The sequence below is a fragment of the Anser brachyrhynchus genome, assembly GCF_964034855.1.
Source record: "Anser brachyrhynchus genome assembly, chromosome: 1".
Lineage (NCBI taxonomy): Eukaryota > Metazoa > Chordata > Aves > Anseriformes > Anatidae > Anser > Anser brachyrhynchus.
In genome coordinates, this window is record NC_137694.1 from 44,513,413 (window position 1) to 44,531,528 (window position 18,116).

At 44.1% G+C, this 18,116-nt stretch overlaps 1 protein-coding gene across 2 annotated transcripts in view; it reads left to right on the top strand.

Moving 5' to 3' along the window:
* The window catches only part of GRIN2B (glutamate ionotropic receptor NMDA type subunit 2B), a 200,250-nt gene that overhangs the window by 33,362 nt on the left and 148,772 nt on the right, over nt 1–18,116 (top strand). For both annotated transcript variants that reach the window (XM_080557268.1, XM_080557267.1), the window contains exon 3: nt 1,919–2,347. In XM_080557268.1, coding sequence (XP_080413394.1) covers nt 1,937–2,347 — 411 coding nt within the window. In that variant the 5' untranslated portion in view covers nt 1,919–1,936. The remainder of the gene's footprint in view (nt 1–1,918; nt 2,348–18,116) is intronic.

The following is an 18,116-nucleotide window of genomic DNA, read 5'->3' on the forward strand; positions in this document are numbered from 1 at the left end:
TATAGAGTGCATTAAAGTTAATAAAGCATTGCAGGAGTGGGGACTGCATTTCACTGTGAAGGAATCTAATTTAGTGACTCGTAATTGGAGGATAACAGTCCTGCTGGAATGAAGTTAGCTGTTCATTTTGCCAAACTCTTGAAGTCCCTTGGTTCTTATGAGCATCTCTCAGAAAGTGGATCCGTCAGAGTTTAGAATCGATTGCTGCTTCGTACCCGTGGTTCCTTCCAGCCTCCTAAGTGGATTTGGTTCCTCCGGTGCATATTTATTATCTATTTTATTATGTGGTTATTTATCTGGTAATAATAATGCAGGATACATTCTCTCTGCTTAGCATGGCAATGAGGGAGCACGCGCTGAGCCTCTGTGTTATCCTGGGCAGGGCATGATGGAGTCCCTTGTGCCCTCTCTCTGGGGGCGACTGGTGTTTGGTGGGGTTGTTGGATGGACTTCCAACTTCCCCAAAAAATCCTGTTGTTTTTGTCCCTGCTGCTGCAGCCTTCTATCCACTTAACAGAGAGACATGCAGCAGTGAACGGTATGGAAGGTTCCAGTTTCTTGGTTCCCAAGATGAGAGGGTCAGTGATGTAGTGCAACGAAATGCAGGGCGGGTGTGTTTATTCTAAGTGTACCTGGCTGTTGATGAGCAGATTTATGGGCATGAAGAGCTGATAGGAAGTCTTTTCTAGTTTGAAATGCTTGGCATCTACCTGGGACAGCAAAGTGGCCCTGGATGAGTGTGCTGAACAGTGCTGCCTCTCACAGGAACGGCCACTGCTCTGTTTTTGTCCCCAGACCAGGAGGATTTTGATAATGCTTACTCCTCATAGGTGCTGCAAGTATTAATTCATTAGTGTCTGTGAAGTGCCTTGAGGATGAAAAGAGCTGTGGAAATGTGAGGTATTATTAAAACAAGACTGAGTAAAGAAAGAGCTAGGAACAATCCCACAGGGAGCTGTCCTGCTCAGGCAGGGGCTGGAGAGATGACCTCATCGGGTTTTTCCATTTCTGCTGTTGTGATTACAAAATAAAGTGGACGTGTTCAGGGAGAAGATCCCTGTAACATCCCTGGCTGTGGTAGCCAATGGTGAACCTTTATAAGCTCTGTGGATTTTTTCTCCTTTTTAGCAAAAAGACTTGGCATGTTGGTCTTGAAGGGAATGTCTTCCCCATGTTACACTGGTCCATTTTTAGCTATGACCATTAGGAAATTTTGTGTTCTTGGCATTTTAAAAAGAAATGGATGTTGTGTTGGTGAAAGGCATATGACTGAACTACTATGGACTGGAGCAGTGTGTATTCCTTCAGTAGGAAGGCTGCATGCAATGCATACACGGAGTAACTCACACCCACATCCATCTAATGGCCTTGACAATTGTCCTCCCTTTATTCTAGAGGCACTGTGCTGAGAAAGTAAAAGGGTGTCCTGTCTGCCTGGTCCCTTCAACCTCTCTGCTATACCTCCAGCTGAAGGCCAAACAGATCACAAGCATCAATAATTTCTTTGTGTTGAGGGCAAGCACTTAGACATGGGCTTGACATAAGCAATTAGTTTCACAAAGACAGCTGAACAGCCGTCAAAGGACAATTCTCAATCAGTTTTGACTTTGGTCTCAGTGTGACATGGGACCTGAGAGACGACATGATCCCATCTTCTGCTGACAGCTGTTCTCTGAGGTGACTCCAAACTCTGAGGTAGAGACTGCGACTCCAGTTTGAGTCCCTCTGACTATTTAATAGAGTCCTGAATGCAGCTGAAGGACTGGGCATTGAGCAAGAAGGGCTGGTGGGAGGATGGCAGCGGCTGAGGAGGATCGATGGATCTGCCTTGAAGGGTTGAGTGCATGATTGACTTATCAATTAATCACTTTTTCTTTCTCTCACTTTCCCCCCTTCCTTTTATTTCTTCTTTGTTTAGGGAGTGTAAGAGCCGAAGATGAGGCCCAGGGTGGCGTGCTACTCTCCAAAGTTTTGGCTGGTGCTGGCAGTCCTCGCGACAACAGGGAGCGGGGCCCATGCCCAGAAAAGCCACCCGAGCATTGGCATTGCAGTCATCCTGGTGGGGACCTCAGACGAAGTGGCCATCAAAGATGCACACGAGAAAGATGACTTCCACCACCTCTCAGTGGTGCCCCGGGTGGAGCTGGTGGCCATGAATGAGACAGATCCCAAGAGCATCATCACCCGCATCTGTGACCTCATGTCAGATCGGAAGATTCAAGGGGTGGTATTTGCTGATGACACAGACCAGGAAGCCATTGCTCAGATCCTGGACTTCATCTCTGCCCAGACCCTCACTCCCATCCTGGGCATTCATGGAGGCTCCTCTATGATCATGGCAGATAAGGTAAATTTGAACTTTCTTCTGTTATAAACCCGCAGATTGAAACTTAAAACAGAGAGAGCTATATGAGTCTGTGATCCTCAGGTGGAGTCTCCTGGGGCCGAAGGGCTGGGGGATTAGAGAGACTCAGATTCAAAGAGAGATTAAAAGAGCTAACTGTGTGTAGCACTGCTGAGAAGAGCCTATTAATCATGTGGAATTATCTGCAACAGAGGAAAAACCAAGGAGGTAAAGGAGCAGATAGAAGAGAGCTGCAAAAGAATGAGCTCTCTTCTTCCTTAAGAAGTGTAAAGAGCCTCTGACAATTCTGATTTTTTTTTTTAGGGTTTTATTTTTGCTAGTGTTTTACCTTGGGAAGTGCCAAGAATACTAGCTTGGGTTTTCCCTGAACGGAGCTGGAGGACATTGTGGCATTTTCAGAGATGCTTAATACAGCTCTTACATCTTAATTGAAAAATAATTGAATCTTTAATAAAGCTATCGTCTCTCAGAAGTGTTCATTAGCTCCTGAAGTTAAATAGGTGTTAGCTAATGCAAATAACTGGTCTGAACCAGTCCAGCTGTTTCCACTTTATTTTATTCCATCATATCACTGACACTTCGCTGTTTTCCCCAACCCAAGCTAGTATTCTTGGCAGTTAACTGCACAAACAGGCCTTCCTGCCGCTGCTTTGGAACACGGCAAGATGCAAAGAGCACCATCTTTGGCCAGCTGGTAACTGTCAGCTTAGGGGAGCATGCATGGTGTACAGCTGGACCTGACAGAAATCTCCTCGGCAGGAGGAGCAGGGGACCCAGAAATTCACGCCTGAGCGTGCATTGGGCCAGGCAGCATGGCTGACAATGGCCTCCAAGCTGCTGTGGGCTGGCTGGAATTTCCAAGAGAAGTGAGCTGCCCTTTTCCCTGCAGGCTTGGTGCAAGAAAGCCCCTTTATTGAGAAGAACCTCTTGACCACACTTTCGTAAAGAAACAATCTGGGGATCAAGCTGACAGTCTTTTCCTTTTGCAGGTCACTCTTCAGCAAATCTGAGAGATTTAACTAGGCAGAATCAGGTGTAATTGAGTGAAGGGGGGGAAAGTAAGCTGGCCAATGTGGCAACTTTTTCTCAGAAAGAGATCTAGTGGACTTCAGAAATCAGGCATTTTCTGTTCTATTTACCTTGTAAGTAACTAATTCAGTGCAGGTTATCATAGGTGAGTAGCTGGGAATAGGTTAATCACAAGATATTTTCTCACTCTTTGACCAACTGTTCAGTTGCCAAATGTATATTTAATATGCAGGTTATTTTCTCAGATCAGTCTTTGAACTAAGGTAGGCATTGAGTAATAGAATCACAGGCATTTCTTTCTCCGTCCTTCAGTAGTTACAGTTGTGATAAAGTCATTATGCCCCATTCTACCCACAATGAGACTTTTCTTTCTTGAGAAGAATTAGGCAACAACTCATTGCTCTCCTGCGTTGCGTGGTTGTCAATGTCTGTGCAAAACAGGTCTAGAGCGTTACTTTCAGTGCTGCATTTCATCCTTATGGTGGCATTTTATATCCTCTTTGAACAAGCATCAGTGTCTCTGTTGCCAGACATCCTAAGCACTGGGAAAAGGTCCTTGCAATTTTGAGCTTGGCAGGCCAAGTTCTGATTTCCGATTCCTGCAGTGCAAATCCAGCACAGCACCATTGCCTATGGTAGGATTAGATCAGATTTACGCCTCTGTAATTCAAAGAGGAATTTGGCCTATTGAACTTGGCAAAGATTTTTCTTTTTACCTCTCTCTCGTCTCTCCTTGGGAAGGTGGCATCTCATGCGGCCACCCTGTGTACTCCACCAGCTTGCTTCTAAAGAGCCTTCTGGCAGGCAGGCAGCCCACAGGGAGCTCAAAGGTGGAAGCCTTATAAATAGAGATCTTTGTTTTATCAAGCTCCCTTTTTCATAGTTTTGCAGGCAGGAGAAGCAGGATACATACAAAGATCTGTGGCTTTAGGAAAGGCCAAGATTTCTTTTCAGCATAAATCGAAAAGGCTGACCTTTAGAGCTTCTGATTCACAGGTGCGTAATCTTTAATGGATAATGTTTGTTTGATGAATTGAATTAAAATATGGTGGAGAGTAAATACATTGATATTCTCCTGAAAATGCTGAAGTCTGACTGGTAAGTCCTTAACAATCTATTTTCCATAGAGGGCCTTGACAGAGGCTTTTCTTTTACTGACCCTTAGTCATGTAGCTCGCAAATGAGTTGTGTGGCTGGGGTTTGATCCTGTAAGCACACATTGCTTCTTTCAGCATCCCTTCAATGCTCACAGCAGTCAGTTGTGATCGAACTCGCTCAGCATTTCACAGGTTCAGACCTGCACTTAGAGTTTTGTTGTGCTCCCTGTGCATTTGCGATCAGTAGCACCAATGCAAACCTAAAGAAGAGTGCAAACTACTGACGCCTTCTCTGGTGATTAAAGCAAAAACCTCCTCAGTTGAACCACCTTCCCTGGAGGAGCATGAGAAATTCTGTTTAACCTTCAGTGAGGGTTTGATAAGTGTGTCTGTGAGGAAATTTGGGTCCATGTGTGAAATTAACTTCATAATGTTCTGTAAAGCTGGTGAATTGAGACATGAAACTACAGGCATAAAAGAAAAAAAGAGGATTTCCAGCCTGAATTTATGCCCCCCCCCCCCCCCCCCCCCCGACAGAAACATTGTACAATGTGCACCATAGGCTGCCTTCATCTCAGTTAACATCCATCTGAAAGTTTGCTACCTGCTAGCTGTAGGTCTAGGCATCGCATTGCTACAATCAGTGGGGAAGGAGGCATCACCTGAGGATAGTTCATCCCCATGCACCTTGGGGTGCAATGAAATGTTTGTAGGACAGTCCTGTGTCTCCACACTGATTCCTGAAGAAGGCATCAAGAGCAATTTGGGGTAGAGCCTCAAGTGAAGTGCCACAAATCTTGCCCTAGGTGTAACACAGCAGGTGAAGGTATGCTGCTGAAAATGTAACATCTGGATTTCCTGATTGTTTTATTCAAATTTGTGCTCTTTAATATTGCATCTGATTAGATTTTGTAGACAATATTTAGACTTTCTGTTTTCCCTGTTTTTCCCCTGTACAATAACTATATAGTCATTTGCATACGTTTTTGCTGTTTCTCTCCTCGGTGCTCATGTCTCTAATCCCACCTGCTTAGCTGTTACAAAGCGTTGCATTTAATGTCTAATTTGGCATCAGAAGAAATTGACCAGATGATGTGTGTACACTGAGATCTGGGTTTAGTTCCAGGAAACTGGTACGGCACAGACACCCTGTGCCGCGCTGGAGGGACCACTTTACTGAGGGAGACTCTCCTCGCCACTGGTTCAGTCCCTTTAGTGTCTGAAATTGCCAGCAGTGATGCCAGGCGTTGGGAGCTGCAGCAGTCACTTTGATAGGGCTGGATGGCTTGGGAGTGATGGCTGAGGGGGTTCAGAAGCCCCTATATTAGCTCCTCTCAGAGAAGCAAGTCCTGCAGTTGTAGGGCAGAGTGTAAGAATGGCCGCACCGTTTTGAGTCCTACAAATGAACGTTTATCTGGTCCTCGTTTTGGTGCTGACACCTCGAAAAGGAATTAGGACCACATGTCCAGAGGACTGCAAAGCACTTGTGACCGGTGACATCTGCTCCCATTCCAGTTTTTAAAATTACTTTTCCTCTCTCCCAAGTTATTTTTAAAAGCAGAAATTCAGTCCTATCACAATGTGGATGTAGTCGGTTGATGAGGATGCTCTGTGTTAGGAGACTGATGATGGGAGGAAACCTTCAAGGCTGCAAATGCAGCTTCAGTTCAGATAAGCACTCAAACCAGTATCTTGTGTTTGCAGACATGAGACTGGAAACCTGTGCTGGGCTTCTCTTCATTATACTTTAAATATTGCCTTCTATCACTTCTTCCCAGAATTAGGAGGTAAAGGAGCAGTTGCAGAAAAGGAAATAATAACAGTGTAAAGTTATATGTATCTTAAAGGAAGAGTAAATTGTTGTTCAGATTTAGGACACTTACTGTGTTGGAAAAGACTTAGATTCATGCCTAAAAAAATGACCACACCATTTGGCTGACTGGTCTGTTTTGTAATGACAGACTTTTTTCTTTTTAATAAGAGGAAAAGTCAACTTGCTGATAATGAAAGTAGAAAAGGTAAGAACAGAAATTGTCTTGGGTTGCCTTATAGCATAGCTGGTGACCATCATTTTTGGCAGAAGTGTCTTTTTGCAGTTTTGCCCGGTTTCATTGCTTTACTAAAGCTGCTTGTCCTGTTCAGCTTTATAGTAACATAATGGTGCACAAGCAGCACCCAGCAAAAATATTGGAAGAGGAATGTGATTATATTTTCCTTTATCTTTGTGTCCCGTGCTATTTTCTCTGGGACTTGTTCACACAGGGTAGCCATGCTGATGAAACAAAATGATAGGGAAGAATAATCTATGAAATAAGGCTATGCCTATAATAAAATCTATATAAAAGCTGTGTGAAACTAACCTGAAATCTAAAATCCTTGATCCTTTCTGGGCCAGGTTCTCTTTCCTTTTCTTACACAGCATAGAGCTGAATTTTCCACTACTCCTTTTACTACCTTGCATTCCCACCCCCCATTCACACCAAAGCTACAATTTTTCCTCCATCTTGCCAGCCCTGCTTTATAAGTCCTTGTCCCCTTTCTTTTTGTTTTCTGTCAGGTTTCCAAGATACACTCTCTATCTGTTTCAGTGCTGAACTTTGAGGTGATTTTTCCATGCTTGGGCCATGCTGCTTCGGCAATGGTGGTATTTGGCATTTCAGTGGGGAGCAAGCATGTTGAAACTTGGTCAATGGGTGTAAAGCACCAGAGAAGGGATCCAGCTATAGGTCAGAGTGTAGCAAAATGATGCTGCAGGTAGAGGGAAGCCAAAACTAGTTGGATAAGCTGAGCACCTAGATATATGCTGAAAACCAGGACAAAGTCAAAGACACTGGGACAGTGCTGCTAAAAGCAGAACATCTGTAATTAAAAGGAAAACACTTTCACTCTCAGGTTTCTAAAGGTTAAATAATAGAGATGCATGGGGAATGCAAACCTCGTTTTTCAGATGGAAATTTGATTCATTTCCATTAAGGATGACATCAGAAATTTTTAGAGCCTTTGTGTGAAAAATTCAGTAAAAAACAAAAGGAAAAAAAAGAAAAGTTCCTTTTGAATGGTTATATAAAAGGAAGTGAAATAAATTCCAAACAAAATGATGCTTAGAAGGGAAGAAAGATGCATTTTGATCTGCAAATGTTGAAAGAGTACGATTCAGTGTTGTTAGAAGACTTATATCCCTTTTTTCCCCTCCAAAATGATGTGCAGTTGATGTAATTTCACAAGGCATTTTCATTTCTCTGAAAATGCATTTGATGATAGTAATAGCTTAAATGTTTCTTAGACTAATCTCGTGATTAGCAAAGATGAGTTTGATCTTAAAATAAATAAATAAAAATCAGCAGTTCCCCTTCAAGCTTTTAGTATTTTTATTCAGGACACGATTAATCTACTTCTTTTGTTTTTGGTACTTTGTTTCCTCTTGCTGCCAAATGAAAGCTCTGTGTAGCTCACAAATAATGAACTAAATTTCATGTGTCCTCAAACTATAAGTCTGCTGTAAAAATTGGGGAGGGAGAAAAAAGGTAGGTCACAGATATAGAGAATAAAATCCTGTATTGTATGTCAATGTTGCTTTTCTCTTGAATATACACATGTAATCATAGGCCAGGTGGATCAGTAATTTATGTTTCTGTGTGTGTGGAATCCACCCATATAAAAATATTTTCTTTTGTATAAAGAAATATAGGTAGCATTTTTCTGTGGAGCTTAATTAATATCTCAAACTTTCCCTAGAACATTTTTTATTACTTTACAAATAAATTGCAGCATTAAAAAATCCCACAGATATTAGGAAACCTGGAAATGAACTGTTAAGAGCTTTAGCCTCTCCCCAGGGCCATTAAATCCTTCAATGTTAACTCTCACTTCCTAAACAAGAGCTCAAGTACTCTTGTTAATATTATTTCAATGGAAAAAAACAAAAAGACCTTTCAAAGAAATGTATTGTTTCTTTTACTAAATATCATAGTACAACAGCATGTTTTCTAAATTTTTCAAGCTTCCCTCTACTTTCTCTCCTACATGCTTCAAATGGGAATGCCGTTTGAAGACTTTCACTTCTTTGAGGAGTAGTGTTCTTGAGAGTCACAAGAGAAGAGCATGGAGCTTATTTTTTTTATTTTTTAGAAAAAATCAACAAAGCCCCCTTTTATTTGTATGAATGTATTAGGTACGTATTTAGGGTAAGCATAGCTTTCCCCCAGATATTCCTGTAATTTTTTCCTAATCATTTCTATTTGATGCACTTCATATCTGCCGTGAGCCTTGGACACCTGGAGCCTGAAGGCACCATCTTTGCTTGAATGGCACAAGGCTGGGGAGGGGGAAATCTGGAGGGACCCCAGTGAGGCTCATGCCCTGCCAAATGACCATGTGGAGCTTTTGAGCAGTGGCAGTGCTGGGACAGGAGTAGGATGCTGAATGTGAAGGAGCTTACAGGGGGGAGTCAATTCCTTCCCTTGGCACAAGTTGTCCCAGACGATGTACATCAAGCAAACCTGAAGTATGATTCCTTTACATCAGACTTTTGTAGCTATTTATAAGCTGTTTTATTTTGGGTCATATAATTCTTCTTCCGGGAGTACTCAGTGTTAGTTTTCTCCTATTGTTATAGTGATGTTTTCTTTTGAGTGTCAGAAGACCTTTCCTTGCCTAGCTCTGCATGCAACCCCTGCAACCTGCCTGGGGGAAAGAGAAGCTGTTAACTTTTTTCCTACTAATGTTTAAATGAGGTGTTGTCATTGTCTACATGGAAATAGAAGTACTGAAATATCTGTGAGGAAAATGTTGTTTCCCACCCAGCTTGGTCCTGGCAAGTAATAGGGCTTTTGTGGAAAAGTTCGTTCCTACTAGATTTCTAACCATGACTTTCATGCTGCTGGTGTTTGGGTAGATGTCCAAATCCATGAGCACCTGTCCATAGAAAATCTGGGAGCTTGATGAGATCTTGACTCATCATTATTTGTAATTATTATTACTCTTTCTTCAAAACAGACAAACTAAACAAACAAAAAACCAACAGAAAACACCAAAAACAAACAAAACCACAAAAACCCCAAAGAACACAAAAGTATTAAATCAATTCGTGCCATCCCCAGCTGGACAAGGAGATTAGTTTCTTCATTCTGGATCAGGCAGTCCTTTATTACAACCCCAAGCAGTTACTTGTCTCACAAAATCTAAATTAATTACACTCAAATTGTCCCTACCCTAAACTGGCCTCAAAATGAAATTGAAAACATGGAGTGTGAAATTGCCCAATGCTGCTGCTTTAGATCCGTGTATCATTCCCCTGTAACCGCGGGACAGGGAGAAACAATTCTTTTCAGGGAATCTCTTCTCTTTGCCTTTTATTTGCTTCATTAACCAAGTTTAGAGGGGATGGATTATGAAGGAAGTTAAGGGAATTAAATATACACTGGCTGGGGAAAAAAACAGTACAGAAAATATTATTTTAGTCTGTGAGCCTGTTAAGGGTCTGGAGGGACTATGTATGAAGAAAGACTGGAACAGCTATACGTGTATGTTGTAGATAGGCTGAACAATGAGTCAGGGTGTGATTTATATATGCTGTGAACAGAGAGAGACTAAAATTAGAGAAAATTATACTTAGGTAGTTGCCAAAAGGAGAGACAGGATGAATTGAGAAAAGATATCATTTGTATGTGTATCGAGAAGAAAGTTCAGACACTGAGTTTTATTAGGATGTGCTGTAGTCTCCTTGTGGAAGAGTGTGGAAAGCACGTTGCTTCAGCTTTTTTCAACCAGGTTTTCAGCCAGGACTGAACAAAGTGCTAGAGAATGTGTTATATGGCTGGAGAGGTGGTGGAGAAAGAAGGCGGCAAAGATCAGTTACAGGAAAACTTCTTATGAATCTAGGATCATGGGGTGTAGGGAAGAAAAAGAAGACTATATTAAATAAAGTTCTGAAGGTGATTGGAAGAAATATACCCCAAATACTCTATTGAGGTACTTTTTTTCTGTGCTTTGGTAATAGCTTCTAGCTGTGTATCTATGAGTTTCCTGATAATAAGTGTATGTTTCGGGGGAAGGAGGAATGAAGGAGGTAGAGAGTCTAAAGGCAAGCAGGAAAAAAACCAAACACAAAACAAAAGAACACACGAGGAGGAGGAGTGACCTAAGGGGTTCATTGTGGCCAGCAGAATCAAGTCCTGTAAACCAGAGTGCTCATTGCAGCTCTGCTCTAAAACAGCCTTCTACATGACTTTAAGACAGCTACTCAACTTCTGTCTACATTAATTTGCCCTTTGTAAGAAGACAATAATGATGTTTTTGTAAAGTACTTTGAGCTGTACAAAAGCTAAAGGCTACCTAATTGCCAGGGAGCAATTAATGAATTTTTCTAGCTGAAGTAAATACAATGCTTGATATGAAAATCTGGACTCCAGGAGGAGAAGCTGTAACCCCCATTAGAGGTGGCTGAATAGCTGCAGCATGCAGGAAAGCTTATTGTATGCAGGGCTGACAGCACTGTCTATTGTAAGCTTGCCCAGCATTCCCTATTATAAGATCCTCTTGGGGGTTGCCTGTAACTTTGCCAGACGATGAGTGTTTGAGCAAAGTTTCCTATGCCAGGTGTATGCCTCAAGCTGATTGATTTATTTCTCTATTTATTTGGAGAATAAAACAGCTCTCTTAAAAATGTGGCAAGGAGGATACGTGACTTGTTCATGTTGAAAATGTTAGTGTATTTTCCTACAGCAATTCTGCCTGGCCATCGCTGGCCTCTAGAGCAAGGGCTGAAGTCTGGAGATGTCTTGCAGGGAAGGACTTTTAATCAAAATGTGCGTTTGCTGCCACATGGCATAGGTTGCTCCAAGTTTGGCTTTGGTATAAGCCATGAGAAATTGCGTATATGCAGCAGTCTTTTTAGATGTTTGCTACAAATCTCTTGAAGAGATCTTGTCCTTTGAAGCTGTGCTTCAAAACTGCATGTGGACTGGGGGCTGCACAGGCCTTGCTGGGGCTGGGGGTGGGTGGAACTGGCTCTCCTGTGAGATCTTATCAGGATCCACCCAGGAGAAACTGTGTGCAGCAGAGAAAAAGACAAGTGTGTGAAGGACCTCTGTGGGTGAGTAGTTTAAGACCAGAAACCTGATGTGAGGAAGGGAGCAAGGGAAGTCTCTGCAGGGATGTGGGGCATGCTGGCATCAGTGCTCCCCTGGGGAAAGGCTAGCGGGTCTCCCAGTGCACGCACAGGGTATGCTCGGCCTGGTGCCCCTTTGCCAGCATGAGGCCCCCACGGCCTGCCAGCGCCCTGGCTCGGGGCCAGTGCAGCGCTTTGTCAGCTTGCTTTGCTGCTTGCTTCCAGCAAGGCAGGGCCCTGCCTGTGCTCCCCAGCTCGCTGGGGAAGCGTGACGGTGAGGGCTGAGGAGCCCCGTGGCCGCAGGGCTGGACAGTGTGTCCTCCGGGCTGGCAGCCTGCTGGGGCCTGCAGTGCTGCGCCTGCCCCCTTCCTCTCCCCTCCCTTTTCCTCCTTCCCTTTCTGTCACCCGCTCCTGTCTGTCACTCTACCCATTTCTTAATTACTGTTTGCGCTGTGCTTTGAAAATGCAAAGTATAGTATAAATGTTAAGTGTTTTTATTATTGTTATTATTTCTGCTTTTTCATTTTCATTTGCATCCCTCACCCTCTATTCTCTTGGTATTGTGGCTTCTAGAGAGAACGTGTGGGCCTACATTATTTATAACTGTGTGAGAGTAATTACAGAAATGATTTAATTACTCAGTTAATACTGTTCTTCACATCACCAGCTTGACAGGCTGGTGATCCTCTCACCACAGCCGAGCATGCAGTCTGGTGGTGCCTGCACCACGTCACAGACCAGCGGGTAAGAGGAGGCAAAGCTTGGGGAAAGCCTTGCATGATGCCTGTTGCTTCCCTCCAGCCAAGGGCTAAGGCTGCCGAGCCTCTGTGGGCCTTGCTGGGGTGATTCCTGTTGCCACCTCAGTTAGGGGCGGCCCATGGGGATGTGAGCACCTGGCTATGGTGATCACTTGTGTGAGGGTTCGTGGTGCCCGTCTGATGGGGATTCATGCTTAGCAGGCTGGCCGTGTGTCTGCACCTTGATTGAAAGGGGCTAGTGAAGGGTTGGGAATTGAGGAAAGATGTCATGAACTTGCTCTAAGCCTTTTCACCTGTCCTAATGATGCATATAATTCTATCCCAGCTAATCTAAGAGGGAATCCCGCAGTGAGTTCAGTACCCATTGTGTATGTGTCTAACATTCTTTCCAACATGAACCCGCTTGAGATGAAGTTTCAATATTATGTGTGCTACATTAACCACATTTTTCCATTTATTAGAAGTCAGTGATCTGGGAGGTATTTATTGACGTAACTTTTGTTTGAGCCTGCCAAATCATGGGGTTCACACACTCTGTATGGTCCTGAGTGCAAGGTAAGATCACTATAGCCGGAAATGTTCTTACATGCAAGCGGCTGTGTAATTCTGAACCTATTGAAATAAATGATTTTTCTCTCTGAATGGAATGGCCTCCTCCCGCTGAGATTCACTCCATTGGAAATATGGTGGTTTCCATCACTTTCAGTTCAGAAAGGCTTGTCGGGAGCAGGGAATCTCCTGTCACTGGTGCAGTATGGACAGCAGTTGGGAGAGGGGAGTGTGTGTGTCCTTTCAGGGGAACACACTTGAGCTGATGGTTAACAATACCTTGTAGTTATCTACTCAAGGCAGTAAAAAAACAACAACAACCAAACAACAACAAAAAAAAACCCACAACAAACCTGCACCTAGCAGAGCACAGAAGAAATGTAAGGAAGATGATCCTATTATAAAGGTATTGTAGATAAAAAAACAAAACAAACAAACAAACAAAAAACACAAAGGGGGGGGTCAATGGATTCTTAAAAATGGAGATAGTTGCTCAGAGAGGAGAGAGAGATTCTTGTGGGATAATGGTGTATTTGTCAGATAATGGCGAGGGAGAGAATCTCAGAAGTGTCTGCTTTCCTGTTTCTTGAAGTTGCCTAGCTCCATTTGGGCTCCTTCACGGCCTGGGCTCTGGGCCAGGCTCAGCCTGTTCCTCAGCGCAGCAGCGCTGGGTGGGCGGCAGGGAGGTTGGAGAACAGGTGGCATTAGGGCTGGTGGAGTGGAGAGCCTTTTCCATGCAGTACTGTGTGCCAAGATGCCAGGCACAGGACACCTGGTATCTGGATGGGCTCTGCCCGCCTCCAGGGAGCAATGGAAATCGAAGATGTAGGCTAAAGTCTTTTGAGCGTGAACAGTGTCTCTAGGTGCTTTTTTTTTTTTGGCATCCAACATGAGGCAGGTTAAGGCAGCCCAAATTTGAAAAAAGCTGAGCATCTCTACCTTCTGGAAGTTGGCTATTTCATGTTGTATCTTCTGATTGACACCCAGAGTCCCTCATCGCTTTTGAGAATCTGTGCTAGAGGCTTTTCTTTATTTTTTTCCTATATCTGGTACACATAAAAGTGAATTTTATGACCCGACACTGGAATAGGTTGTTGAGAAGACGGAGTGAGTGGAAGGATGATGGAACAAATAGTTTTGTCAGTTCCCAAATGAATGAATCCTGTTTTCAGTGGATACATGTCTCATGGTTAATTGATTCTTTGACTGAATTATATGCTGAGACTCTAATGTGAGCTCATCCTTTAGTAGACACCAGAGAATCCACAGAGGAGATAACTTGAGCAGTGAAGAGATTTCAGAAGAGCTGAGCTCAGCCTTTACACAAAGGTGAGGACTGGAGGCATTGAAAGGACCTAATTTCTCCACCCACTACCCTGTCTCAACCAGGATATGTCCAGTCCAAAGGAGTTGGTGTGCCCATAGAAACTTCAGTTTTTCCAGGAGTTGACTACACCTCCTCCCTACAGGAATCTCATTCCTCCCAGGTCCTCTATTGCTTTTTTCCCCCAGTTTACTCTGTGTATTTTATGGCTGTCTGGGAAGAAGGGAGAGGTACTGTGGTGCCCCCAAGGACTGCGTGTATAGGGATTGCCCACTACAGACATGTTGCCTGGCCAAGATGAAATTTATCCGATTGCCTAGTGAGCCATAGCGTGTGCCTGTGAGTGGAAGAATCATACGTACTGCTGTGTGGCCAGACAAAGGCTTTGGGACTGCGTGCAGTTGCAGGCTCTATTTTGTACAGGACTGTAAGAATTTAATTCTCCTTGAGTCCTCTGCCCCTTTGTCAAATCAGGTGGAAATTTGCCAGCAGGTTCAAGAGTTGCTGGGAAGTCTGACTCATGTACACACGAACACATGTACCAGGTTTGCAAAAGCTTCATTTCCTCGCAAAAACGAGCTAAAAACACACTCAGAAGGTGAGCAAAGCCCTGCGTTGGAGTGTCTGACGGAGCTGTGATTTCTGCACAAGTGACCCATGTGCAGCGTGTCCCAAACACGCTTGCAGCATGCTTACCCTTGCTGCCACACGCTCGCAGGGTGACTCACTGTGATTCACCCGGCGCTGTCCTGCTCTGCGATTCGCATAGGCGAGCATGCAATGCGAGCTGCGCTGTCTCTCGGGGTTGGATGTTCGGTTCACACTTGTGCACAGCGCACATGTATGCGCTTTGTGACTCACGCTAACATGCCGTGGTGGCTTGGATCGCAGAAGCAAATGAGACATAATCATGAGCAGACACTTGTTCAGTGTCTCATGCTCCTATCGGTTAGATTTTGAAGGAGAACATGGCACGAGGCTTGAAGATTTTAATATTTCTATCCTGAAACAGACCTCTTGAGAAAAGAAATCAGCTTGATGACAGCAGCAGTAATTGGATTATTCCGTTAGTATTCTCCGTGGAAGAGGAAGTTGCGTGACTTTAACTATATTTTCAATGCAGAGACTTAAAAATTGCACTTAAAATGTGAATTACGCCTTACTTTCTTTTCATAACTCACAAGCAGACATCTGTTTTCTGCCCCACTTTCTTTCTGCACACCTTCTGCCTTTCGTCTGCCTGAGCTTTCTGTATAGCCTTATTCTTTGTAAGGCTACAGCAAACTGTGGTGATTTGCATACCTCAAATGGCACTGAAGGAGATCAAGGCATGGTCTAGCCAGTAGGTGGGCTGAGGAGGTGCCAACCTGAAGGTGAAAACAAGGGATTTATGTATCCCTTGATCTAGAGGAGGGGATTTGCTTAAAGGCCTGGACACCTAGAGGAGGTAGAGACAGGAAGGTCTGGAAAGAGTAACGTGAAGAAATGTGGGGTAGGGAGGTGCTGAGTAAACATTGAGCAGATCTCTGAGCACTGAGTCCTCTTTTGCTCTATGGGCTAATCTCCTGCAGCTGCAATATCAACGCTAAAATAATTTGTAATGGGACTGACAAAGTTTTGGAATATGTGCACACCTGCAGTAGACAGTACAGCTGAGGTGGAAGGAGATGGGGAGGAACTGGACAGATGGTAATGAGCCAGCCTTCTATTTCTGCTAGTTCTGGTCATTTACAGGCTTCCTATACGCTCATGGCCTCCCTCTCTTTTATTTTAAAAATCTCTGATTATATTTTGATAAACTTTCTGTTTATTTGGAATCTGCCAGGTGAGTTTTGCTGGGCTTTGGGCACATCCAAATGTTTGATACAGCCATTACCTGGTCAGAGATATCATTTTTTTTTTTTTTTGTTATTCAGTTGTTTCCTTAATTTAGATTTAATAAGTCACTTTGTGCTCCATTAATTAGGCCATCATGCAAAATGTTTAATGCCAAAGCATGCTTGCTTGCAGATGGTGGAACAGCTTCATTTAGCGAATGGCTGGAGACCTCACCAGGCTGTGCTGCTCCTCATGCCCACGGTCCATTGTCCCCCAATGAGCCATGGTGCCATTAACCTTCTCTGTCTCCGTGTCCTGGCGTGAATCTACAGGGCTCATCTTCACCACGGCTTCTAAGACCCTTTTTCTCTGTCCAATCCTCCTGCCCTTGCTGCAGCTCCCTTGGAAGATTTTATGTACATGCGTGGGTTTTACGTTTCATCTCCTTAATTGTTATAAACTGAAGCTGTGGCTGTCAGCTTTCTCAACAAAGGCAAAATGGACTGGCAAAAGCATGCTGTGATACTGGCCACTGGAGGAGGAGGAGGTTGTGAGCAGTATTTGTCTCCTGCTGTGCTGAGGGCTGCAATTCTGCCCAACAGTGTCACTCACTGGTCACTATGCTAGTCCAATAGTGTGTTGCTGTATGGCTTGAGATATGCCTGTAATAATACTCAGTAATACACAATACAAGCTGTTGGGAAGTATTTGGTGCTTTCAGAGTGCCAGCAACCAGCCAGCAGCTCCTGCCGTGTGCTGCTATAAAACACACAAATCTCTCAAATCATACGTTGATGGCTTTTTTTTTTGGTTGGTGGTAGAGGAGTGAGTTACTTTTTCAGTTTCCCTATCTCCTGCTCCAGTCTAGACTTCAGTACTTGGAAAAGGATTTTCTCAATTGGCATGTTAGGGTTTCTGTGGCCAGAGAAAAGTGTTTTTATATAGGAAGGGGTAACAGTGTGGGGAACATGTGTAGCTGTGTTGCTGTGTAACTGAGTCCATGTGGAAGCATGTCCTCTCCTCCTCCATGCTGCATGCATCCTTGCTTTCAAGGAATCCTTTTGGCCAAATGTTTTGCTTTCATTTGATGAATAAATTGGATATGGAAATGAGCTGACGTGAGTAGATTAGACACTTACGAGGTGATAGGGATCTTGTTGTGACAATCAATTTACCTTTTTGCACTTACAAACCTGTAGGCTATGGTCTTCTGGGAACATATCCCCCAGGACTTGCTCCTTCAGTTATAATTTGTGAATCTCCAGAGGATAAAGCTATTTTATGGTACTCCTTCCTTGCTGTTTGCCTTGCCTTCCTCTTCTTTGTAGTGATCCACCTCCATGTGCTAGCAACCTTTGAAGGATAGCCCCTGCAAAATTAGCGTGTCTTCTCATGGGGCTGAGAAAAGGTATTGGAACTGTGTCTGGGATACAAAAAGGATGGAGGAGACCTACTGAATGGAGATGTTTGACAAGAGTCAGCGTTGTGGAGGGGGAGGGCTTGGGGTACCCCAAGGGTGAGGGTGGAAAGAGGCAAGGGTGCTGGGGAGAGGAGGTGTGATGGGATGTTCAGTCCTTCATAGAATAAAGTGGGCAGAAAGGCCTCAGGGCAAGATCGGATAATTAATTAACAACCTCCGGGATGCATCTGCCTCTCTCAGGCAGCAATATGTGCATTGTGTGACCTCAAGTGAGCGCAATTCTTCCACCGCTTCCCCCTGGTCAGTCGGGCTCAGCAGCCCTCACCTCTCTTGCAAACAATCCTGTATGTGCTTTGCAGGGCCCTGGACCAGAGGACCGGAGGCTGGCCCAGGCTTTTTCCCGTGTCACCCAGGAGGCAGGATCTGGCCCTGCCGCTGGTGCATGCCAGGCTGCGGGGGGAAGGCAGTGCAGCGAGGGAGGGGGAATGTGTTCTTCAAGTGCACCAAGATGTGTCTGCACCTAAGGGCAGGGGAGAGAAATACAACTTAAGCCTCATAAGGTTCACGTTCCTTGTCAGAAAGTCCCAAGACAAAACCTCTTTGCTACCAAATACATTCCAGCCCACAGCCCCGTTATCTTTTATCTTT